The 24,983-nt window shown below is 36.0% G+C and overlaps 1 protein-coding gene and 1 pseudogene across 2 annotated transcripts in view; one reads left to right on the top strand and one right to left on the bottom strand.

The window, feature by feature from the left end:
* PAPOLA (poly(A) polymerase alpha) overlaps nucleotides 1-19,156 on the top strand; it is a 61,810-nt gene extending 42,654 nt beyond the window's left edge. Inside the window, exons 16-22 of one of the 2 annotated variants that reach the window (XM_074326966.1) lie at nucleotides 1,758-1,879; nucleotides 5,749-5,891; nucleotides 8,349-8,449; nucleotides 8,679-8,899; nucleotides 12,920-12,982; nucleotides 14,810-14,884; nucleotides 16,976-19,156. In XM_074326966.1, the coding sequence (XP_074183067.1) occupies nucleotides 1,758-1,879; nucleotides 5,749-5,891; nucleotides 8,349-8,449; nucleotides 8,679-8,899; nucleotides 12,920-12,982; nucleotides 14,810-14,884; nucleotides 16,976-17,071 (821 nt within the window). In that variant the 3' untranslated portion in view covers nucleotides 17,072-19,156. The remainder of the gene's footprint in view (nucleotides 1-1,757; nucleotides 1,880-5,748; nucleotides 5,892-8,348; nucleotides 8,450-8,678; nucleotides 8,900-12,919; nucleotides 12,983-14,809; nucleotides 14,885-16,975) is intronic. The other variant, XM_074326967.1, reaches the window with a different exon arrangement.
* A 2,356-nt stretch (nucleotides 19,157-21,512) lies between these two features.
* On the bottom strand, nucleotides 21,513-22,020 carry LOC109457625 (small ribosomal subunit protein eS26; annotated as a pseudogene).
* Nucleotides 22,021-24,983: the final 2,963 nt, after the last annotated feature.

The raw sequence follows: 24,983 nt of genomic DNA, 5'->3' as shown, positions 1-24,983 counted from the left end.
TTTTTCTCATCAACGTTATCATGAAACAATGTTATTTAGGGACCTGGTGTACTTGATGTAAATCCATTAAAAAATTCTATTGCCTCTGCTTTCAGAATACAGTGAGATTTCTGCTACTAATGTCTGCTGCTGTCAACCTAGTTCAAATCCTTTATCACTGCTTAGTTGGATAACTGCTGTTACCATAGGATCCCTGTTTTGCCCTTGCCCACCTTCAGCTATGGCAGTCAGCATCCAAAATGATACTAAATTAAATCATGTTTCCCGTCCGTCCGTGTAACTCAGAATAAAAAGCCTTTATTGTGGTTTGCAGGCCTTGACCTGATCTGACCTCATTATGTCTCTGACCTCATTTTCTGTTACAAGTTCAGAATTCTTTATCCATGTGTCTTGGGGCCAGTAGGTTATAAAGTTAGTAACTGACATTTCCATTGGGGCCTGGAGCAACATTTGGTAATCAGAGACTAACATTTCTGCAGGCAAAGGCAGAAACCAAATAGCCACGGATAGTTTAGGATTAGGGTTTGTTGCCAGATGAGTTTTGGTGCCAGTCTTTGGAAAAACTGTGTGGTGGGAGCTTTTGGGATTTGAGAGTTGCAGGTGAAGGATTACTGATCTGCACTTTTCCTCTTCCTTGTGGCCTTTTTGTTGTGTCCTCAAACATTCCAGATATGCTCTCGGGACATTTTGTCCTTGATATTTGCTCTTCCTGGAATGCTATTCCACCAGGTACTATCAGCTCCCTTCATGTCACTTCTTCACTTTCATTTAAGTCTCCACTCAAATGTAATCTCAATTTCCAGGTTGAGCTTCTTCCCTACTCAGTTTTTCTCCATAGCACTTAGCATCATCTGCTATGAAATACAGCTGGCCCTTGAGCAGCTGGGTTTGAACTGCAAGGATCCACTTAACATGCGAAGTTTTTCAGTTGACCCACACAGTTCAAAACCCATGTTCAAGGGTGAGCTCCATGGTTAGGAATCCACTTATGTGAGGGGCTGACTGTGGTTAAGTATTTTTGACTTTTGGGAAGTCACCACCCCTATCCCCGCGTTGTTCAAAGGATAACTGTTTTATTTTTTTTCTATTTATTATATTCTCCCTAGTGGATTGTAAACTTTGTGAAGTTCTTCTGGTCTCTTATTCCCTGATGTATCCCAGTGTCTAGAACAGCATGCTACAGTGTAGTGTAGCCACTCAATAAATATTTGTTGTTTGAATGAATTTTTTCATTTGGGGATCCTCTGAAACTAGATTATTTGGATTTAATTATTTTTGTTCTTGTGACCTGTTATTTGCGTTATTTCTATAATACAAAATATGTTATTGTCTTATAATTTTATCTTGCAGATTTTTGAAAATGTATCTTTAGGTATAGTTAATAAATTTGACTTTTGCTGCATTTGTTACATACTTAGGCAAGAATTTAAAATTATACTGGTAGCATAAAAGGGACAGGTTTAAGAACCCCTTTTCCTCCAGTTCCGCCATTTCTTAAAGAGGTACTACTTTAAGAGTTATTACACTGAAAGAATTAATACGCTTTGTTTTGATTCGGTATGTAGGCCTTGTGGTAAAAGGGACTTAGGGTTTGCTGAGGCCGTGAATTATCAGATTAGAGATAGGTTCTGAGCTAATAATTTTACAGATACAAAGTGTTGATGAAAAAGGATCCCTACTTAGAATAGCTCCTGCGTGAGTTTAACTGCCTTTATTAATATGTTTCTGTTTCTTGTAACAATTTCCTAATTGTATAGTTTATAGGCAAGCAATAAACAGCAAGATGTTTGAGGTGGACATGAAAATTGCTGCAATGCATGTAAAAAGAAAGCAACTCCATGAACTACTACCTAATCATGTGCTTCAGAAAAAGAAAAAGGTAAATTTAGAAAGTACTTACAAAAGCATTACTAACAGTATTTTATGTATCCAGGCTATCAGTATTTCAAAAATTTAGGTGCAGTGAATTAGTTATATTTGAAACAGATCTCAGCATTTAAAAAATCTGTTGTTACATGGAGCAGTTCATTATGTGAAACCTTGCTCCTAAGGAATCAGGTGTATTGCGCACAGTTGCTTCAGACTTCAGAAATATTCGTGGTGATGCTTTGCATCCTTGTTTTATATATACTGTCTTAAATCTTTTATTCTTATCTAATATCCCAACATCAGTATCTAATTTCCTTTAAAAAGTAAACAAATTAAATTAGATATTATGTCAATCAAGTTAATTATATGACTTTTTTTAAATGAATGGGTTCATTTTGGTAAGAATTATACATGTATTTTATTTAAAAACTTATAAAGATCACTAACAGGTAACTAGAGTTAATAGTTTATATTGTTGTTCTGTTGTTAGTGTTTCCTGTTGAATAACTTACAGCCTTTTCCTCATTTGGACTTATTATAGAGGGCATGTTAGGATTTTAGTGATGATAATTACATTTTTACTTTAAGTGGTTTCAAAAATAGATGACTTATTCCTATAATGGATTACTTAGCCATAGCAGTGAAAATAAATTAGAGGTGCATATTATGTTGAGTTAAAAAGGTACAGATGAATATGTACCATTTGCTACATTAAAGTTTACAAGTTTAAAAAATGTAAACTATATGATTTAAAAGAATATGAGATAAAAGTATATGTTGGAGAACAGTAACCACCACATTCACGATAGTGGTTGGTTAACGGGCTGGGAAGAGAGGAATAAAGTTTAATACTTAAGGGACTTTGACTTTATAACGTCCTGTTTCTTAAGACAAAATACATTGCAGTACAAAAGCATCTAAATCAAGGGCAAGGGCTTTGGAGTATTTGATTCAGTTCCAGGTCCCACTGCTTCCTAGCTGTGAGACTGGGGCAAGTTTTATAACAAATACCGTGTTCTGGATTTGCCTCATTTCTAAAATCAGGATAATATTTTTACCTTCCTCGTTAGGTATTTTATGAGGATAAAATGAGTTAATACCTGTAAAAGGTTGTTTAGTGTCTGGCACACAGTAAATGCTTATATTTGTGTTATTATCACCATCTTCATTATTCAGAACTCGGGGTAGAGGTACTTATTTAAATAATTTTGGTCTAAAATGAAAAGTTTTTAAAGCATCTTTTATTTAAAAAAAATAACACATAAAGCCTTTTATATGGCTTAACTTGTTATTCTCTTCTCAACCTAATGGTTTCATGAGTTAACTGAATAATCAAGAAAGTGATAAAAATGTAGTTATCTTGAACAGTGTTTTTTCTTTTTCTTTCTTTCGTTGTCATAAAATATACATAACATAAAATTTACCATCAAGTAATTTTATTTTTAAACTAAAATGTGAAGTCAAACATTTGTCTTCTAATTGTCCCTTGGTGTTACATTATTAATGGTTTTAAGCAACCATACTTAAATACATATTCACTACACACACAGATGTATAAACATTTTATATTTTCAGAAGTAAATTTAAATAATCAGATTTTTTAAACACAACCCATTTCTATTTTATTAAAACAGCTATTTATAATTGAGGTAATTAGATTTTCCAGAAACCTTAATTCGGATTACCTTTTAAAACTCCTGTTTACATGGCAGTATTGATATTTGGAACAACTAATATATGCTTAAGTAAATTTTATTTTTATTCTATTTCTTAAAGTAGTATCTAGATATAATCTTCTAGAATGTAAAAGGAATCATTAATGATCAGAAATTTATTGTTTAGTCCAAAAATGGTATTTATCAAATAAAGTTTAACCGTAATCTCATTACCCAGTAATAGTTACTCTTAACATTTTCATTTCTTTCCACACAGACTATTCAGTGCACATCACATATGTAACCACATATAATGTGTATTTTTAGAAGGTCTTTGATGATACCTTTTTGTGGCGCTTGTTAGTATATTGTGGCCACCTATCCAAATCACATTGCAAGTACTAATAGCTGCTTAGTGTTTCTTTGTATGGCTACACTGATTAAGTCTGTCTTCTAGCTGACATCATTTAGATTATTGCCAAGTGTCCACTAGTAAAATAGCACTTCACTTGTTTTTATGAATAACAGGTGTCTAGAAATGTGTATTTATGAATCTTTTCTTTGGACTCTTACAATAGCTTCCTTTTATTAACTGCTATTTGCAAAGCACAATGTACAAGTGTTTTTCTGTATTGAATGATACGGCAACCCATACGTTTAATCTGTTTTAGAAGAAACAGAGTGGTTAAAAAACTTGCCCGAGTTCATGTAGTATGAGGTGTGGATTGGATCTAGGTCTCAGTGCAAAGGATGTGTGTGTATTTCTCTCTGTAGTATGGTCCATATTTACCCTTTACTAGGAAGTTTTGATAGAATATTTATGATTTATTGGCATTAAAGTCTCTCGTGCCAATAAAGACACAGAGACATAGACACCTAGATACAGACACAGGCAAAGCAAAGCAGCTTGATGCTGCTTTGTGTTCAGAACACCAGTTAACGCCTCCATGTTCACAGTTTATCCCTAACGAGAGGCCTGGTGTCTCACAGGTGTTTGATTATCTGGTCAGGCAGGTATAACTATTTAGAATTGAGTGTAATTTACTGAACAAATCCTTGTCTGGGGGAGAGAGAGATTGATAACATTTTTGCATTGGAAAGATGCTCATTTAGGATATTAGAAAATTTGTTTCACAACTGACTTCATAGGTAAGTGGCATTGCTCTCACCTCCTCTCCCTTCTGCCAAATCTCATCTTCCTCATGTGATCAATATTGATTTATGTCCACAAGTGGTGTCTTTGTAGTTCTAAATTAACAATTAGAATAGAACATACACGCACACACATGGGGTATGGGCTTTTGTCAGCAATGCAAATTATTTCCGTTAAAATGTTTCTGTAGGTAAGTGAACACTGAGGCTAAAAATATTCTGGAGAAAAGGAAGCTGAAGAAATAAATTTGTTATTATAATAGCACTGATTACAGAAATGGAGACTTTAACCCACTTTAGAAATCAACTTTCATCCCATAGAATCTCGCAAAGTTGTTGTGTTTTTTTAGCTTTATTTTGGTTTTCCTACATTAAGTAACTGTCTTTGAAAGCTTTGAGTTTTAAGAAGCAGGACCAAGATTAGGATTTACATGTGGATGTTAGGTTTAGTTTTCAGAAAACTATTTTTGCTTTTTTTTCATTGGATAATTTACTCTATTAAATGTATCATGTTAAAATCCTGTTTCAGTCAGCACTAGAAATCCCTTTCTTTTGGAGAGACTAGGTATGGCACTAAATTGTATTTACTGATCGTTTTTTTGAAATTACACAATTTTTATGTTCGTTGTAGAATAATTTAAAAATCTATAAACAAACAAAAAATTACTTCTAATCCCACTAGCCAGAGATACTCCTTGTTAATATCATGCTTATTATTATAAGAATTTTTTTCTAATATGTGTGTGTGTATTTAAACCCTCTGATTTAAGATCCATGTGTTTTCATGTACTTTTTGATTTGCAATATGTCTTACATTCAGTGTGTACGTTTAATGCGCCATTCCTTTCTCCTTTTTTGTTTCGTGGAAGAACTGTAGGCAAATTGAAGGCCTCCTAGGAGTCAGGAAGTGTCTCGTCAGATCTTTGCCATCATTACGACACTTGTGATTTTCAAAAACTTATGATTTGTGCTTTGTAGTAGAAGTAATTTATCAGTGAAGGAAAAGATGTTAGTGTTTCAAAGATCTGGGTAAAATAAAAATATATTTGATTAAATATTTTATTAATTGCAGCATTCAACAGAAGGTGTCAGATTGACACCTCTGAATGACAGCAGCCTCGACTTCTCTATGGACAGTGATAACAGCATGTCTGTGCCTTCACCTACTAGTGCTATGAAGACCAGTCCATTGAACAGTTCTGGCAGCTCTCAGGGGTAAGGAAACGGAATGGAGTGTAGGGGCTGCTTCTAAGCAGGTTAGATAGACTCTCGTCGTTCAAGTCATTTTTGTAGAATATGGTTTTTATTCCATCTTGTAATATTTTTAAAATTGCTATTTAACTCTTAGCTTTGGAGCAAGTAATTTTTATTTTTTCCTACTGTGCCATGCGTGTATTCCATTACATGTCTTGATTCAGATGTGAATGTCAGTGCCGTAAGCCCTTCAGGTTTTCATATAGACTGAGGCAACTGCTGCCTACAGTGCACTGCATGGTGTGCTTAGGAGAACAGACAGAGGGACAAATCACCTTTCTGTCCTAGAGCTGCTTATACCTGTGGCAGGAGGACAAATCTGGGCAATATTAGGGACCTTCTAAAGAAGGTGTACATCTGTGTGGGTGGGTTTATGTTAGTGGAAACTTTTGAAGAATTAAATGTCTCTAAAAATATTTAAGGCAGCTAAACATTTTTATTATGAAAGAAATACTAAAATTAGAATAAAAGGCATTATTTATATTTAATTTCTATAAATCTTTGTAGTGTATCCTTACAGAATTTTTTTAAATGGATAAATGATGATTTTCAAAGGGAGCTGTTAATGGTAGACTTGGGGTACTGCTTGTGTTTTCAGTTGTGGAGGTTGTACTGAGCACTTGCTAACGCGGTTGATACATTTGAGCACTTAGGAATGCATGGTATATTTCAATTTTTAAAAGCAGTTTTGAAAGTTGGATAGTTAAACTATTACCAATGTGAGAGGCTCGGCTGGAATGATTCTCCGGATGAGTATGAAATAGAAAATGCCGAGGCATTGTGGATGGGGCCAGTTTTCTTTTGGGCTTTGAATGTGTGATGTGTTTTTAGGCTGATCTTGCACAATCTGAAGACTTCACGTGTGAACATGGCCTCTAAATTTTGTAGTTTTAAAACAATTCCCCACTTATAGAGCATTAACTTCTGGATTTTTACTTTTAATGGGTTTTTTTTTTTTGAGCATAAAAGAAATTTTAAGAATTTTAGGATTTGTATAAAAGCCTTTGTGTATTTTGAGTTTGTGCACATACATGTAAAATAGGTGTACATACTAAGTAATTTCAGAAGTTTTAATACTAGTTTCAAAAGTTTAATGTTAGAAGTAGTATAACTTGTGTAAATAACATTTCTGGATTTTCAGTTTATGATTATTTGCTTAAGAAATAAGAGTATTTATTAGGTACCACTTTGCCAGCTCTTTCAGGTGTTTTCCTGCATCTAGTTCTCCGGTCAACCCTCCTTTTCTGTTTAATCATTAGAGGTTTGTGCCCCTGGGGGCGCTCTCTTCAGGCCTTCCTTCCATCTTTGTACTTTCCCTGGGGTTGTGGTGTCACCTGCTCTGTTGACTTCATTTACTTCCATGTACAGTAAGTCCTCACTTAACATCATTGATAGGTTCTTGGAAACTGTGACTTTAAGCAAAACGACATACAACAAAGCCAATTTTACCATAGGCTAATTGATACAAACATGATTTAAGTTCCTATGGCGCATTTCTTGTCACAAAAACATCACAAAACTTCTAAATAAAGACCCTAGACACTTCTAATATTAAACATTGAAATAAATATGAGCTATACAGACATTTAAGAAAGATGACTACAAACAAGAGAATTCTTTTCTACGTAACACACTTGTTCCTGTGCAGAGTCCTGGTGGCTAGAGATTCTCTCTCTCTCTCTCTCTCTCTCTCTCTCTCTCTCTCTCTCTCTCTCTGTCTGTCTGTCTGTCAGACTGGGGCAGTGTAGACATGCCACTTCACCTCATGTGCACAGCTTTGGGATGTGGGAAGAATCCAGAGTATCCGGAGAAAACCCACACAGACATGGGGAGAACCTGCACAACTCCCCACTGTCCCGAGCCAGGAATTGATTTTTTTTCTTTCTCATCAACATTATAATGAAATGACGTTGAATGAAAACGTTATTTGAGGACCTGCTGTACCGGTTAGCTCCAAAACTTGAACAATCTGCATATTCTCTGGTTTTTTATGTAAATGTCACATAGACACCAGGAATCTGTAAGTCCTCTCGTGTTGCCCACTTTGTCATTACATCATCACTCAGCAGTCACACCATGTGCGCTTGAGCGGAAGGAGAGAGAGTGGCCCCAGAGGACTTTTTGCTGTTGTTTTTCTCTCAGGAGGTAGTAAAGATGGGATTTTTAAATGCTTATATACAGAATTTATTTGAAACAGAAAAGCTAAAGAGATAGGAGTGTAATGGAGGAATGAGTTGTATTTCCCGAGATGACAGGAGGGAGTGGATCCAGAACCCGGAAGGCAGGGTTGGGCTTTGAGAGCCTGTGCCATCTATCTGGGCCCCTAAATGGGATTTTAGGGTTTCATGAATCCTTAGATTTTGTGTGCAGAAACTTCTATTTTGCCCACCATTTTAACTTTTTTTTTTTTTTTAATAGCAGAAACAGTCCTGCTCCAGCTGTAACAGCAGCATCTGTGACCAACATACAGGCTACTGAAGTTTCTGTGCCACAAGTAAATTCCAGTGAAAGCTCAGGGGGTAAGGAGATTGGTTTGATAGGTTTGAGGGTGCTTATATTATGTGGAGTTTTAGCCGTCATTTTGAAAGATGGCTTTCTTTGTTAATATAGTGATTTGAATTCAGTTCTTTAATGCCTTTTTATTATTTGCATGTAAAATCAGTGAAATCAAATTTAGAGACATAAAGCTTTACTTATAACTTGATGTTGGTATAATTTAATTTTTATTAATGTATACTCATTACTTAGGTACATCGAGTGAAAGCATTCCTCAAACTGCCACACAACCAGCCATTTCATCACCACCAAAGCCTACGGTCTCCAGAGTTGTTTCCTCAACACGTCTGGTAAACCCAACACCTAGACCTTCAGGAAATACAGCAACAAAAATACCTAATCCTGTAGTAGGAGTCAAGAGGAGATCTTCCCCTCATAAAGAAGAGAGTCCCAAGAAAACCAAAACAGAAGAGGTATCTAGCTCTATATTAGTTACCATGGGAATATCAGCTTAACTGTTGTAAAATCCAGCCAGAGAAAACCTTTGCGAGCACAAACAGAAGCAGCAAGGAGGAAAGTGTGTAGAAAAGTTTTGGGTAGCTCTGCAGTGCCCTAGCTTCTCTTCACCCTTCCCACTCTTCTCGGTAACTTCCTCTCCCATCAAGCCGTGCCTCTCATTCAGGCTTCTAGTAGCAGGTCTAGTTTGTAACACAGTTTAGCATGGACTTACATGACATCTCAATTTATTACTCTCTTACAATTATAGCTTCTTTGTGCACTGATTCTTTAATAGCATAACCCCTCTGGACACAGTTTTGTGCTTCTGTGATCCAAATGGAGTTTGGGAGTTTCTACCCTGTACTTAGTATTATAGGGTCACTGAATACAAGTGGTTCTGAGGGAATTCTTATTGAATGACTGACCAAAGTTGCAAAGGCAGATTAGTTTTGGGACCTTGAATGATTATGTTTGCTAACCCTTCAGGAAATTTTCTAGCAATACTTTAACTTTTTATAGTGGATAGTTTATCTTGTCAAAGTCTCATATAGTTTTAGGAAAAGCATTATACGTGTAAATTGATTTTTGGTGTGTGTCTTAAAATAGAAATAGCCTTATTACACAATTTTATTGCTCCCTGGAATCACTCTCCTGTTGTTTTCCTTTTAGTGAGACATTCACCATTGCCGCAGAGATGACAGTCCAAAAACACCAATTTTGTAGTGATTTTGGCAGATCATTTCTTATTTAGGAATTTAAATCATTATAACAAAGTTTCTTTAGAATGGGGGGGAAAAATCTGTTTCTCTTGGAGTGTTTGATCTGCAGTGGTGAAAACTTATTGTGTAAGTATTCTATTCCCTAGGTTATACTGACGTTTTTGTTTTAGATTTTTTGGAAATAGTCACTATTAACAAACTATGAATAATTTGATAAATTTTGTCACTCATATGCTAAATGCTAATAAAAAGTGGGTTATAGTATGTTTTAAAACATGTATTCTAAAAACCCACCTGTGTCTGTCTAATTATCTCTTAAGGCAGTGATTTTGAACCTTTGTTATACATCAGAATTTTTCAGGATTTTTTTTTTTTTAAATGTTTTTCCTTAATATAGATTTTATGGCCTCCTCCAGATAACTAAATCAGAGACTCTCCAGGAGTTAGGCCTGGGAATTTCTCTTTTTTTAAAATGAGAAAATAACTTTATTTCTGTTTCTGTGTAAAACTTAAGGGTGTTTTTTGTGTGTGTGTTTTTTTTTTTAAAGAAACACCGCCAAAAGGGGATTAGCTCAGTTCATCCCTTCCTCAGCCATCTGCCTCCCCCCATCTTCTAAATACTGTCCTAAAACCTTTTGGAGGCAGGGAGTGGTGGGGAGGCAGCTAATCAGAGCCTCTGGTAATCCTTTATTAAAAGCCCCAATGCTACATGATTGCATTTGTAGCTGCCTGAGAATATATTGGTTTTGGTGCAATTCCACATTTTGTCTATTGATATTTGTTTGGAGTTGTCAGACCATGTCAGAATTCACATTTCTTTTTACCTTAGTGTAATACATGGAAGCATAATTCTAGACACCTATCATTCTGTTTCCTTAGTTTTAATGGCTTAATTTCTTAACTCTGCGAGCTCTAACTAAACGTGTACCAGCACGATGTTTGCGATTTCATTTGCTCTTACCTTGGTAGAAAACACTCACGTTTCCTGTCTTAGAGAAGCATTAGGAATATAGAATTTTTAAACTTAGTGTGGAAAGTTTTATACACATAAGTAAAGAGAATCATTTCATGTACCCATGTACTCATCATGCAGCTTCAGGATAATGAACTTGGCCAATCTCTATACCCTTAATTCTTTCAGCCTTTCCCATTTTCCGTTGTTCTTGGATTATTTAGATGCAAAATCCAGACATCGTATTATTTCATTAGTATTTTTAAAATCTCGTGTCTAAAAGGTCATTGACTAAATCTGTAACTAAATAAGATCCCTGGTTAGCAATTGATTGATGTCTCTTAAGTATCCTTTAAAATACAGGTTTCTCCCCGTATTTTCTTGATTTTTTTGTTCTGTATAGTTTCTTGTAGTCTGGGTTTTACTTATGGCAACTCCATGGAGTTGACTAATAAAAACAGAATTTTAAGATACAGAAGGGATCTTAGGATCTTAGTTATCTACTAGACTAATCTCATTTCTTAGAAGAGAAACGAGGTTCAGTGGCTTTCTCATTTATAAAGCTAATTAAGATCAGAGCCAGAATTAGGACCTAGGCCTAAATCTTGAAGAAGATTGTTATAAATATCCTAATTTTGAAGCTCTCCTAAACTGGGTCTTGCATTCTCTCTTAATGAGTATTTGGTATTAGAAATTTTAGCAAACCAGAAAGAAGCACTGGTCCTTCTCGATTAATAATCCTCTAACACGTATATAGATAGGAGGGTTTTAGATATTATTAGGGAGTTTAATTCTGCTTAATTTGCATAATATACTAAAGCTTTTCAAATACATATAAATGGTAGAAATGTAAAATAAAAATAAAAATGTTTGCTCTGTCACCTGGATTACGTGGCTAAATGATGATATATATACTGGGGGTGCCAAAAAAATGTATACAAGTGGACATTTGATCAACGTTGTTCAAGCAGGATTTCGCCGTAATCAGAAGTGTCTGGACGCTGATGGTAACCACTTTGAGCACCTCTTGTAGTTGCAGAAGTCAAATGTGACATGTATTCATCTTTTGTTATCAGTATATATTGAGTATCACAATTTTAGTACAGTTTTCCTTTCTTAAAATGTTTATACATTTTTTTGGCACCCTCTATAAATATTCTAAACTTACGGAAAATTTCAAACATGTACAAAATTATAATGAACAGTCATGTTTACATCACTTAGCTTCAACAGTTAACTCATGGTCAGCCTTGTTTCATCTACACATCTACTCCTTCCCCCATTGTTATGAAGCAAATCCCAGGCATATCATTTCAACCACAGATATTTCAGTGTGTATCTAAGAATAAGAACCAATAAAAAACACAACTATAGTATACTATCACCATACATATTTCTCTGTGTGTGTGTACACACACATATATGTGTATGTTTACCAGTATTGACAATAGTTTCATAGTGTCATGTATTCAGTTAGTGTTGAAATTTGCCCAGTGGTGACTTAAATTACTATTTGTTAAGTTTGTATGTTTGTAGGATACAAATGAGGTGCTTACCGGAATTTGTTGGTATTGCAATTAGCCTATGGTTTCTATAATTGTTTTAAAGCCACATTTATAATTAAATTTTAGTTCTGCCTAGTAAATCAGAGAAATTAGTGTCAAAATTACTTTTCTTAAGAAAGTGATGTTTATTACAAGTCACTGTAGGAATGGGAAAGTTATGCCATTTTTGCCTTTCCCTTTTCTCTCTTTATCAAAAATGAATTGTTTGTTTTGAATAGAATTATAATAAATTTAAAAATGAAGACCCTAGGAGAGCATTTCTCAAACCTTCTATTCAGGATTTTAATAGCTCCTACTAAACAGGGGGACTCTGTGTTTAATTAAGTTTGGGAAAGTTAAAGGGGTATTATTTATAGAGCTTCCCAGAACCTTTTATGTGCTAATGTGTGTGAATCTCTCAGAATACAGGTGGTAGTATTCCAACTTCCTAAATTGTTTGTTCAAGGAAATCTTTTTTTCCTCTTTCTTAACAAAAAATATTTTATGGACTCAGTGGTTTTAGGAAGGTACTTTAGGTGGTGATGATCAATAACAGTTTTCCTCATGTTCTTTTTAATTTTGGAAGATCCTAAAGCCAAGTTAAATTTGTTCATGTGAAAAAAAGTTTTAAGTGAAGCAGTCATCTATTTTAAGGCCATACTTGATCCTACAGGTTAAATTACTTTGTAATTTTAAAAATTTGTATAAATTAAAGCATTGATTGGCAAATAATCTAAAATTTTCATTTAAGAGAATAAAGCTTTTTTTTTTAAAAAACAGGATGAAACAAGTGAAGATGCTAACTGTCTTGCTTTGAGTGGACATGATAAAACAGAAACAAAGGTATATAATTTAGCCTTGGAATACATAACACAATTAAGAGTACAGAAGATGTGATAGAAATGTCTCTGGAATATTGTACTGTATTTTGTTCTGTAGGTTTTAGGTTGTTTTCAGTATTGTTTTTAGAGAAGTGTTTGTCCCTTTTAATGTTAATTTATAATACTGAAATTGAACTCCTCAAATGTTTGTGGTCCTACTAGAGATGCAGGGTAATCTGGTGAACATTTAATGAATAGAAGGATAAGTTACCTTTAAAGGAATTTAGATAAAGCAGAGAAGATTAGCAGTAGAAGCAATTAATTACATTATCAAAGAAAATCAAAGTAATTGAGGATGGTGGGGGTGGTGATAGGCGAGAAGAGTTAGATGTTACTTTTTGACTGCAGAAATAGCAAAGGCTTCATAGAAGGAAGTGGTAGTATTTGAGTTGTCCTTGAAGGATAGGATTCTTGGCCGTCCAAGATGAGAAGGTCATTTCACTTTTGGAGTGAAAATATGGTATGTTCAGAGAACTGGTTTTTGGCAGAAGGTTCTGGCTAGACCTGGGGTGCATGGGACTTGAAATAAGGTAGATGGAATGGAAGAAATTGGTTTAGCCAAACCTTATTAAAGTTTGAGTGAATGTCATTTTTTTCAGAAATTGACATGTACTGAACGAAGCCTTTTAACTTTTTCCCGTTGCTGTAGAAAAATTGGAAATCTTCCCCAAATTATCTAGATTCCCATTATTGATATTTTAGCAAGTATTGTTTTGATGTGTTTATAGATTTTGTCTGTGCATACATGCCAGTGTCTTTTACTTTCAAATCTTTATTCACTCTAAACCAAGAAAAAGCGACCAAATATTAATGGCTGCAATAGAATGCTATCGTAAAAGTAGTTACCATTTTTTTATGCAACCTGTTCCCTATTGTTAGCAATTGTTTCTGTTACAAAAATAAAGTAGCTCTTTCTATACTGTAGTATTGGCTATTGCTAAACACCTGCCATCCGTTTATGTTCATTTCATTAGGATAAATTCATTGAAAAGGAATTACTGAAGCAAACAGTATGCTTTCTTTTAAAGCTTGATACGTATTGCTTCAGAAACACTGTACTTCTACTCCCTACACCCTATTTTACCCTTTTCAATTTTAGAGGAGAAAATTGCTATCTCATGGTTGTATTGTTTTATAGAAATTCAAATTTTTGTTTTATTTTCATTTGTGTGTATATATGTGTGTGTTATTTTCTTTTGTGCACTACTTTAAAAAAATGTTTAGAGCAGTGGAATGACATGGTTCGCCCTGTGTTTTCTGATTCTACTTAGAGTGGAATCAGTGCATTGATTATTGAGGCGGGGAAGAAAAACCAAAAGGAAGAGGAATGTTTTAGAGATATTTTCTACTTTTAATTAAAGGCGTGGGAGTGAGTTTTTTGCTTCTGGGTAATTTTATTTAATAATATTGAATGAGCTGTGTGTTTTTCACATAGCCAAGAGCTTGGGTTTATATTCTGTTAATTATTGTCTGGGCAACGTTTCATAATGTGCCTGTGCGTGTCTTTAATTATTATTTGCTTAAAATGTCCAAATTGGAGCGAGTTGGAAAGTCATGAGATGCGTTGACCATTCCTTGTGAGACTTAAGGAGGCAAATAGAAATTCATGTGCATATGGATGGTGTGATGACCTGCAACGTGGATTCATAGATGATTTTGTAATGTGGTTGCATCTTTCTCTTGATCCTTCCTGTCTTCCAATTTGTCTTCTTTATTAGCCACCAAACCCAGTTATGTTCTTTTATTCTTTTTTAAGTCTCTTTCCTCCCCCATCCTCTTTGTCTCACAGGAACAAGTTGATACAGAGACAAGTACGACTCAATCAGAAACTGTTCAGACAGCAGCTTCTCTGTTGGCCTCTCAGGTACTAAGTGCAAAAAGCAAGGAGAGTTTTATTAATGTGGTTAAGATTAGTGTGGTATAATGAATTAAAATGAGCATATACAGAAGACTGTTAAAATTATCTTTGTGAAAGTAATTATTTGCTAGGTTATAAATGTGTTTATTGTAATTTAAAGGTAGAACACTGGATTTGTTGGAACCTTTTTTTGTTTGTTTTGCTCTGTGAAGATGCCAATTCATCCCCTTACATATTTGGTATTGCAAATCATTTAAATCATCACTAATCACAATATGCAGTGTTTGTATAGAGGTTTTATTTATAGCTCAAAGAGTGAAATTTAAATTACGACAACTAAAAACCATTCTTCATGGGGTCTTTTTTCCCCATGGTTGATAGGATCTTTTTTTTTTTTTTTAATGTGTTCCTGCCTCACTTTTTACCTCTGATTTTTCAGTTATTAATTTAATGTAATCTATAGTTTAAAATTATTTTTTCATTTGTCCTAGAAATTCTACTTGTGATAGTCTCTTGCATATAGTAGGCACCTGGAATCTTTTCTCATTGATTTGGGAGCCTCCATTTTGTTTGTGAAACAATTTTCTTTTTGAATTCTTTCAAAATGAACATACTGCAAAGCCTAGGTCAAACTCTTCACACAAAGTAAATATTTTCTTTAACTAGATATTAAACTGGTTAACCTCTACAAAAGAATTGGGTAACAACTGCTACATAGTGATGTTGCTGAACTAATACAATGCTATTTTGCTGCTTTGCGGTTCAGAGTTGTTTTAATATAATTCTAAAATGTGTTGTTTTTGTTGGTTGTTAACCTATGTCATAGTCCCTAAAGATAAAAATATTATGTTTACTGTTCTGGAATGTCTTTTAGCTAATAAAAATTTTTGGAGGGGAGTAACTAAAAGAACATTAGGAAGTGTGCTTGATATTGATACATGGACAAACCTGTTTATCAAACTTAAGAACTGTGCTGTGATTGTAATTGTGTGTCTTGGTTTGCCACGTTACTCTCCAAGAAACTATTTTCATAGTTCTGTCTCACCGAGTTCATCCCTATAGCGATTAGTACCCATGGCGTTTGTTATTTAGCTATTTTTATATAGGAAGTAGGATTTTCTTTTTAATGAAAAGATTCCTAGAGCCATTGAAAGGAAAATCACCCAGTTACAAAAGAGTGATGATGTTGATTTTAAAAATACATCCCTATATTTAATGATAAAAGGGGAATTTTTTTTCCTGGGGAGGTGATTAATATATTGTGGCTGTGTTTAGCAAGGAATCCTTTTTGTGTTGAGAGGAGATAAACTTGGAATATTTACAGCTGAAATGCTAGGATCTCTGGGATTTGCTTCAGGATAATCTGAGAGTGATGGTGGGAGGACAGTGGCTTGGCTTTCATTGGACAGTTGATGAAGCTGGATAATGAATGCATGGGAATTCATTATATAATGCCCTCTACTTTTGTGTATTTGTGGACTTTTCCATAATAAAACATTTAAAAATTACTATTATGTTTTTGAATGTTAAAGAAGGCTTGCAATTTAATTAATTTTTAACATCAAACATCTCTAAAATTTAGAATAATTAAGTTATTGCTCAGTTGTATAGATTTCATTTTATAATATACAGGGTCAGAAAATAAATTTACTGATAACTGCTGCTTTGTGTATAAGGTGAACTTTAAGTATTGTCCCACACGGGGGTGCTCCAGCACCAATTAATATTCCAGCCATTAGCTCTTAGTGTTCTAAGTAAAAATAGTTTAATGTGAGCTTAATAATTATATGATAGGTGGTTCTTAGAGGAGTGTGTTTATAAAAGCTGTATTCGAAATTACTCAGCAGTTTTCTATATATTGCTAAAATATTCCTATTATTTGAAAATTTCGACAAGTGGAGAAGAAATAATTTCATAGTAAGTCATATTTATTTGCACTCCATTTTGATAACGTTTTAGAATATTTTTCTTTAAATTCTTAATACTTCTTGTGATAAGGTCCCATCCATGTCTTAGGAAGTAAAGCAGTGGAAAGTAAATCTCATTGTTAAGTTTCAGTGCTTTGAACAACGTTATGTTCTTTGCTTTTGTTCTCAGAAAACATCCAGTACAGACCTTTCTGATATCCCTGCTCTCCCTGCAAATCCTATTCCTGTTATCAAGAATTCAATAAAACTGAGATTGAATCGGTAAAAACAACCTCAGGGGTCCATAAACAATATCTGCCAACTCAACCTGTTGTCTTCAAATGCTAAAAAAGGAGAATGGAGGGTACAAGACTAGACATGACTGAAAATGGATTTAGGTTTTTTTTGTGACCTCCCTTACTGGGCTAATCAGCACTTGATCGGAAGACCAGGTTAGTATGTGAAGCCAGGAGTACTATTATTATTGTGTTAGCAACAGTTGCATTAACTATTTCAAAAAATTACTGCCTTTAAAAAAAACGAAAAAAAAACAAAAACAAAAACAAAAAAAAAACACCTCAAGCTATATTTGTATCCATAATTGACATCTGGACTGGGTTTATGTTGGATGCATTATTTGGGAAATTTGCGATAACAAACTGGCATAAGAATTCCTTATTCTGATGATGCACTTTTATGTATTTTTTTTATTAGAAAGTAGACTAATTTTAGATTTTCAGCTTGATGGATTTTTCATTTTTCCTGAAGAATTTCCTTTACCATTGGTCTTCAAATCGGATACTATTGTGCAGTGATATACTGTTGTACTTCAGAGAAAGGATAAGAATACATCTGGTTCCGTTTCTGTGAGGTAGCTGTAACCCTTAAAAATGAAATGTCAATTCTAGGCTATATATTTGACATTGAAAGAATAATTAGGAAATAACTTGGTTTTGATGGGGTCATGATTAAGAAATGATATTTTGGTTTTATTTATAGAATTGTTTAGAGTGCATACAAATCAGCGATCAGCCGGCAAATATTTTTTTTTGAGCTTATTAAAGTTCCATATTCTTTTGCCTTTAGTCTGTTGTCTTTGAAACAAACAAAGCTTTTGCTTCTTCCCCCGTTTCGTTTTTCCCTTTTTGCTTGTATGCATAAGGTAGGATTTATTTCATACAAAACAAAATGCCAGTATTTCCTTAAGCCATGATGTGAAACCAATGACCCTGTGACCACATGGCACAGAACACTATAGTTTGGTCCCATGGCTGTAATTTCAGGGCGACTAAAAGTATTGCCTGTGAACATGATCCCTATCTCGATGGCCATTTGATCTCTAAATGAGAGGAATTTTGTACACTCCACAGAACTCCTGTCTATAGTAAAGTTGATTTTCAATTTTAAACATGTGGGCAAACAGGCATTTTCTCCAAGAATTTTAAACTAATTTTTACTTTTAAACAGTTGACCAAAATTTGTCAGTAAATTTTACATGTAGGAACATTTTAAAAATCATTTCTAGCAAGCACTTGCCATCTAGTCAGCTCTCTCCGTTTTCATTTTGTTTTATCCCGTCAACAGATTAGGAACTCTTTTCTTTAAGGAAAATAAGTCCTCATAATTAAGCAGCAGAACATCCATCTTTACGAAGTCTGAGGGATGCCGGATGCGATAAACTTACTCTTTCTTAATCTGGACAAAGCAGACCTGACAGTTTTCTGACGAGCATGTTTTATGAGTCCTCCATTGTGCTCCTTCTATCACATGTGCATTTTTCATGTTAAACTGCAATTCCTTCAGCCCTTCCCCATCCTTCTAAATTAATTTTCCAAAGTTGGAGTGTAGTCTTTCCCCCTTAGGCTAGGCATTAATTGAAGCTTTTTTCTCACCACTCTCGATCACGTGTAGTATACAGTATTTCTACTTCCCACCTCTGCTCTGCAGTCACCTTCCCCTTTCCCTCCGCCTAAGGAAAAAGATGGTCAGACAAACAGGTGAAGTGTACAAGGTGTCTGTGTGTTTTGTGTAGCTGCAGAGTTAGATTGAAATTGTCAGGCACAGATTTAGTCTTGTCATTTTGTTTACACATTGGGGGAAAAAATTCAGTTTATTAAACGTTTCATGTAACTGCACCCAAGTTTTGCCAAGCTGGAAACTTGGACCTTTTCTGTGTAGTGACTTTTTAATTCTAGTTTTCATAACCTGGAGGTCAGACTGTTGCTTTCGCATGATGTACGTAGTGTCTCATGACTGGAGTTTGCTTTGTTTTATAGTATCTGTACTCCTTGTATTTTTCAAGAGCTATTTTGTAAACAGATGATGTATTTCTCCATTGAAAACACAATAAAAAAAAAACAGCACAATCCCACAGTTGGCTGATTTCTTTTGACTGACTTTGTATTCTTTCGTTTTTTTCCGTGATCTAATAGGTTCTACTTATAAGTTTATATAGTATGGCTCTAAGTGAAGATTGGCAAAATAATATACTGCGGTTACTTTTAGAAAAGATTTGTTTCTGGTTAATTTATGCCATTAGCAGCAGCCTAATATTAATTGATAGCTCACATAATTAGGTATTGGTTTTTCATACACTTGCTCATTAGGGAGGAAAACATGAATATGTTACTATTAATTCACTTTCAGCTGTCCCATCATCTACAATATGTATTCTGTGTATGTAGACACTATATACATCTTTTCTGTATGTTTATTTCATGCATGTGGACAATACACCGCTGATGTGCTTCCTTTTCAAAGCGATTGGTTTTCAGAGCAGTTGGTACTTGAACGTCAGCAGGTGGCACTGTTGTTTTTCAGTGAATTTAGGATTATACACCACAACCAGCCAGGATCCTGCGTTTCTCATTTTACTAAACCCGGATCAGATGCTGCTTTTCTTTCTCCCTTTCTCCCTTTCTCCCTTTCTCCCTTTCTCTCTCTCTCTCTCTCTCTCTCTCTCTCTCTCTCTCTCTTTTTAATTGAAGTTTATTGGGGTGACAATTGTTAGTAAAATTACATAGTTTTCAGGTGTACAATTCTGTAATACATCATCTATAAATCCCATTGTGTGTTCACCACCCAGAGTCAGTTCTCCTTCCATCACCATATATTTGCTTTTCTTAAACCCCCAAATGCTCAACATTGCATATTTAACTCCTGGGTTAGGAGTGAACTGTTCTGTATGTTTGTGATGGCCAGTTCTTGGGTATGGTTCTCCTAAGTGCTTTGAGTGGAGGGATAATCGCATCATGTAAAAGCCATTGCTCTGCGGGACATGTAGGTGTGCTGCTTCATTCCTGAAATTCTAAATTCTAATGCCTTCACTATGTATCAAAGCTACATGACTACAGTGTGGGATAATGTTTTACTAACTTCTGTGACTATTCAGTAAAAGAGAAAATAGTGTAAAAATCACCCTCGACTCCATTGTTAACACCTACAGAGTTGAACTTCCTGTACTTCCTCTACCTTGATAGACACCTAACCATGGGACTGAATGTCACACGTTCTAAGTTTTTATCACCCACGTACGTGGCCTTTTGGCATTTCAGTCATCTCGATGAATTAGTAAAATGGTAATTGAAAGTTGTGTGTTTGGGGTTCTGGGTATATTCTGGAATAAAGTTTGTATTTTTCCAATTAACACCTCTTTTTCCTCCACACAGAAAAATTTTTTAGAGCTCTGTGTAGTATTAATTCTGGCTGCACTCAAGGTGGCAATAAATGATTGGCAGCTCCAAGTACTAATTGATACCAGAAAAATAAATAATTAGCATACCCAAACTTGTGGACAGCGCCCTGGGAATATTAACTGCTAGTGCACTTAAACGCATTTAAACAAAAAGGCATTCAGCAGTCCTCTGGATATACTTTTGCCTATTTTAATTCTAACGAATAATACAAGACAATTAGTTGCCTTTTAGCTGGAATTAGGTTTTTTGTTTTTTAATTCTCTACTTTATTCCTCTTCTGTTAGCTTTTCTTCACACCAACATCACAAAATGGATGATGGTGTCTTAAGTGAGACCTGAAATGTTAAGTGTGTTCTGTAATAAACATGACCTTCTGTCATATAGAGACAAGTGGTCAGTTTAATTCTGTGTAATACTTGTTTCTCATATTTGTGGAATTAATGTATTCATCCTTTCTCTATACTTACCAGTTTAAAAATTCTTATGACATTTTATATATCTTTATTGGCACCAAGAAAGATGGCATCAATATTTCTGAGCCACGTATTTCAGAAATGATTGTATGTACTTCGTTCTAGAAGTGATTTCATATACTTGCGAAGTCATTTCAACATTTTTTCCTCAGAGACATGCTTTTGTCTCAATGTTCTGGGAACATCATTGCAGTTGATCAAACCATATACGTATGTTGTTGAAAGGCATGGAATTTTAAGTACTTTTTCCATTTTTCATCCACTCCCAATTCACAGGCCTTTCCTTGAAAGGGTAGAATTAAGGCAGGACTCATGTCCACGTTTCTGAAAGCTCACATGGGTGTGAAAGGTTGCCGTTGTAATTACTGTGTTTTTCTCCAGTTACCTTTTCCAATGCTCCACGTTTTCAGATAGCTAAAAATCATATCTTTTACAAAGAGCACAGTATTGTTTAAAGTTTATGGAATTTAACCTTCTGCTATTTAAAATGTAACTTTGAAAATATTCATAATGAATATAAATAAAATAATGCAGCCACTTTCCTTCTGTTTTAGGTATCTTTCAGTTCCACTAATAGAATGGAAGATGTATCTTGAAATGACGAGCAGAACAGTCTATGTGCTTTAATCAAAGCTTTGTATTTTTATCCTACAGACTATTTCTTCAGTTCCTAAGGACTTGGCTCCTTACATGGGCTTTGGCGGAGGTCGTGGGGCGGCACCCGCAGATCTAAATGGGGGTGGGGTGTCGCGGGAACAATTCCTGACGACCTTGCGTGAATGGCACAACTCACAGTGATGTAGTTGTGCTCACAGCCTGGGAAGCACAGAGGCGGCGGAGACGCTCGCGGGGAAATAACCCTGCGCCTCTCCTGGCGGACGTCACGGCCCTGCCCTTGGCGCGATCGGGCGCAGTTGGTGCTCCGCGTAGGCAGCACATGGCCGCGGCACGACCTTTTTGGCATGACCACTGTTCCTGCTTTTCTTGGTCATCTTGGAAGGGGGGACCCGAGAGAGTGTGTGGTTTCTTTTTTAGGGGTGACAATGTGTTTATGCTAAACCCTCCACACAACCGTCCACACCTCCGCTTACTGGTCCAGAATTGACCAGGGAAGCCTAAGGGTGTGTTGGTTTTTGTTTTACATTGTGGAATAAAGAATAGGGTCTAGAAGCCCCAGAGCTGAATCACCCTGGGCTTGAACTTGCCACTGCCACTTTGGTGGCAGCAGAGTCCCTTTTCGCCCTAGCACAGACACCGCAGCCCTAAACCACTTTACATAAGCCATACCCAGCAAAATGCGTTATTGGCAGCAGTGTAAATTCAACCACACAGTATCACTTTGAAAACATTGTGTGAAAAAATGTTTTACCTATAGTTTTGAATATATTTCAAACAATTGCATCAATAGATTGACATACACAACAGATTAAAGGGAGCACTGAGGGTGAATCCTGCCCTAGGGTAGGTTTAAGTCTTGGACTGAGGAGAATGTCATTAACAGCTAAATGATAAAGCATCACCTACCTGGTCTCAGTAGGATGTGTCTCCACACTTGCAAGTATTCTCAGTTTTCAATTAACTTGGATGTTTTTAATTTCATATTAATCATGTGAGTACTTTAAAAAATATGTATATATATAAGTCTCTTAAAAATACTTTGCAAACCTTTTAGAAACATTTCCTTTAAATAAATTGTGAGGTGCTATTTTTGGATCCAGCAAATTTAAATATGAAAATACGTATTTTCAGTAATTCAAAATTTGGATTTTATGGGTTTCTTACAGCTCAGTGCAGACATTTATCTCAGTCTTGTATGTTTTCTAATGTCTTATAGCCCTAACATCATTAAATTTATTTTCAGTATAATACAATTTTTGCTCAAAGAAGACTTGCGTAAATGAAAATAACAAAGTTATTTCTGGGGAATAAAATGATCTTATGTCACTGTTATGCCACATACATAACACGCATATGTGGGTATTTGGGGGTATTTTCAGATTTTAGGTGTAAGAAAGTAGGTATGTGTATTTTAATATAATAATTAACTTTGTGCTTGTTCCCTGTGGATGCTGTCTCTCTCTTGGCATAACACCCTCCTTACAAACTTTCACACTGTGTGGTGCCTGGTGCTATGTGATTTCCAGAAATCTGGCATGAGAATTGGTCCTTGTTTGCGTTTTCTGACTGCAGTGGAGCTGTTAATAAAGAGATTGATGATAAAGTTGTCGAAAAGAGACAGTTGGGCAGAGCTGCTCCCCATGAGTGACAGAGGGCATGATCCGCCTTTGCAGCCAAGAAAGCCGCCCCCAGCAGAGAGCCGGCCGTGCCTGGACACGGTGCCAAGACTATTAGGAGGAGCCGTACTGCCCCGCTAGACTGCTGTGCCTCTAATTTAGACTTGTTTCACGTGCCCATTTTTATCTTGAAGTTCATGGAGTGCTCAGGACAAGTACACTTGCACAGAGGACACACTTCCCAGCTGTGAAACAATCAGTTTTGAAAATTCTTGAAAGCACTCATAATTCATCCTAAGTTGGTTTAGTAAAATTGTTTTATTTCGAAAGTATTACGACAATTTTTGTAGAAAGCCTGAGTTTCTTCTAGCCAGCAGCCTCCTCAGAAGCCTTGAGGGAGTCCAGTCTGACAGCCTCAAGGAGAACCAGTGGCTGCAAGAGCTCTTGGTTATGGGTAACTGTCTTAGAATGGTTGTGTGTATTTTCCACGTCTCGCTGCTGGTAAGCTTCGGCTACTGGCGTACACTCAGCTGTTACTGTTTTGTGAGGTCTTGATAGCCCACAAGAAGTTTGGACACTAGTACTAAAGGCAGATTGTGCCTATGAGTTTTAAGCTGCCCTGGGTTACACGTTTTCTGCTTTTGTTTCTCAAATATGAGAATGTTTTATTGGTTAGGTTTCTCTTACAAGAAAAAGTATATCATTGTGGCCTTTGCGTCTTTGCCTTCTTAAATGACCAAATGTGGACTCTATAGTTTCTGGACAATGAAAATTCTTGAAAAAGTTAATTTTGCAACTATGGTTTTTGCCATCTGCCAAAATGCTTGATTACTTTCTCTTTCTCTCTGTCTCTCTGTCTCCCCCCCCCCACACACACACACACAAATTTTAGATTGGGCTCAAGGTGGTTTCCTTGATCCCCAGGGGTCTTACTGTTCCTTTTAGAAGCAAGTTCTGACCAATCTCTACTTCCTTTAACATGAGACCTTCAAACATTTCTGAATTGTCATTGGTTGGTTTTCTTATCCCAAGTAAAATCATATGCCGCGGTGTGTTTTTTGGCCAGAGTGCATTAAGACTACAAGGCCAGACCAGGCCAGAGGACGTTAGCATGCCACTCATTGCTGATAGTCCTGGTAGCCTGACCCTTACTATACATCTCCAGGAACTGGACAACTGAAGGGGAATCCCATCAAGCCCCCTGCCTGGAATATATCACAATCAGGACAAATCCTCCAAGTGCAGTAGTTCTCAGAATAACACACTGACTGGTACCTTACGGTTCTAGCAGGTTCTTTTCGGCATCTGTGAGGTTCATGGTGAGCATGAGCTGTTGCTAAGCTGGGGACTCGTATTTGCCTCAAGGAAAGCATGGATGTACGCCAGGAATTTACAGTAGACAAATCAGCTGAAAGAACTTGTCAAATTTCATGTCATTTCTCTCCATGTCTGTGTGAATCAAAAGTGGTTTTTTCCTGCTATTCTGCATTGTTCTCTTGACTTAGCTTTGATTTGGGAAGGAGCAAAATGGCATGTTTTCAGGAGCCTGGTATCATGAGCCTCCGTGGTGTCCTTGAATCCTAGCATGTTTGTGAACCTGCTCTCCGAGGCTGGGTTTGATCTGAGTGCCCTGGCCTCCCAAGAAGTTTCATTGGCCAGATTGGCCAGGTTGGCTTCCCAGGGTCGGTTCCAATCACAGGCCTGTAAGCTGTAATCCCTACAAAGCAGGCTTGGGTACTGTGATGGGTGGAAGCAAGGTGAGCCGCGAGGACTCCTGGAATTTTCCATCAGCCCCC

Source organism: Rhinolophus sinicus, linkage group LG03, assembly GCF_036562045.2.
Source record: "Rhinolophus sinicus isolate RSC01 linkage group LG03, ASM3656204v1, whole genome shotgun sequence".
NCBI classification, from domain to species: domain Eukaryota; kingdom Metazoa; phylum Chordata; class Mammalia; order Chiroptera; family Rhinolophidae; genus Rhinolophus; species Rhinolophus sinicus.
This window is presented reverse-complemented; position numbering and strand designations above follow the sequence as displayed.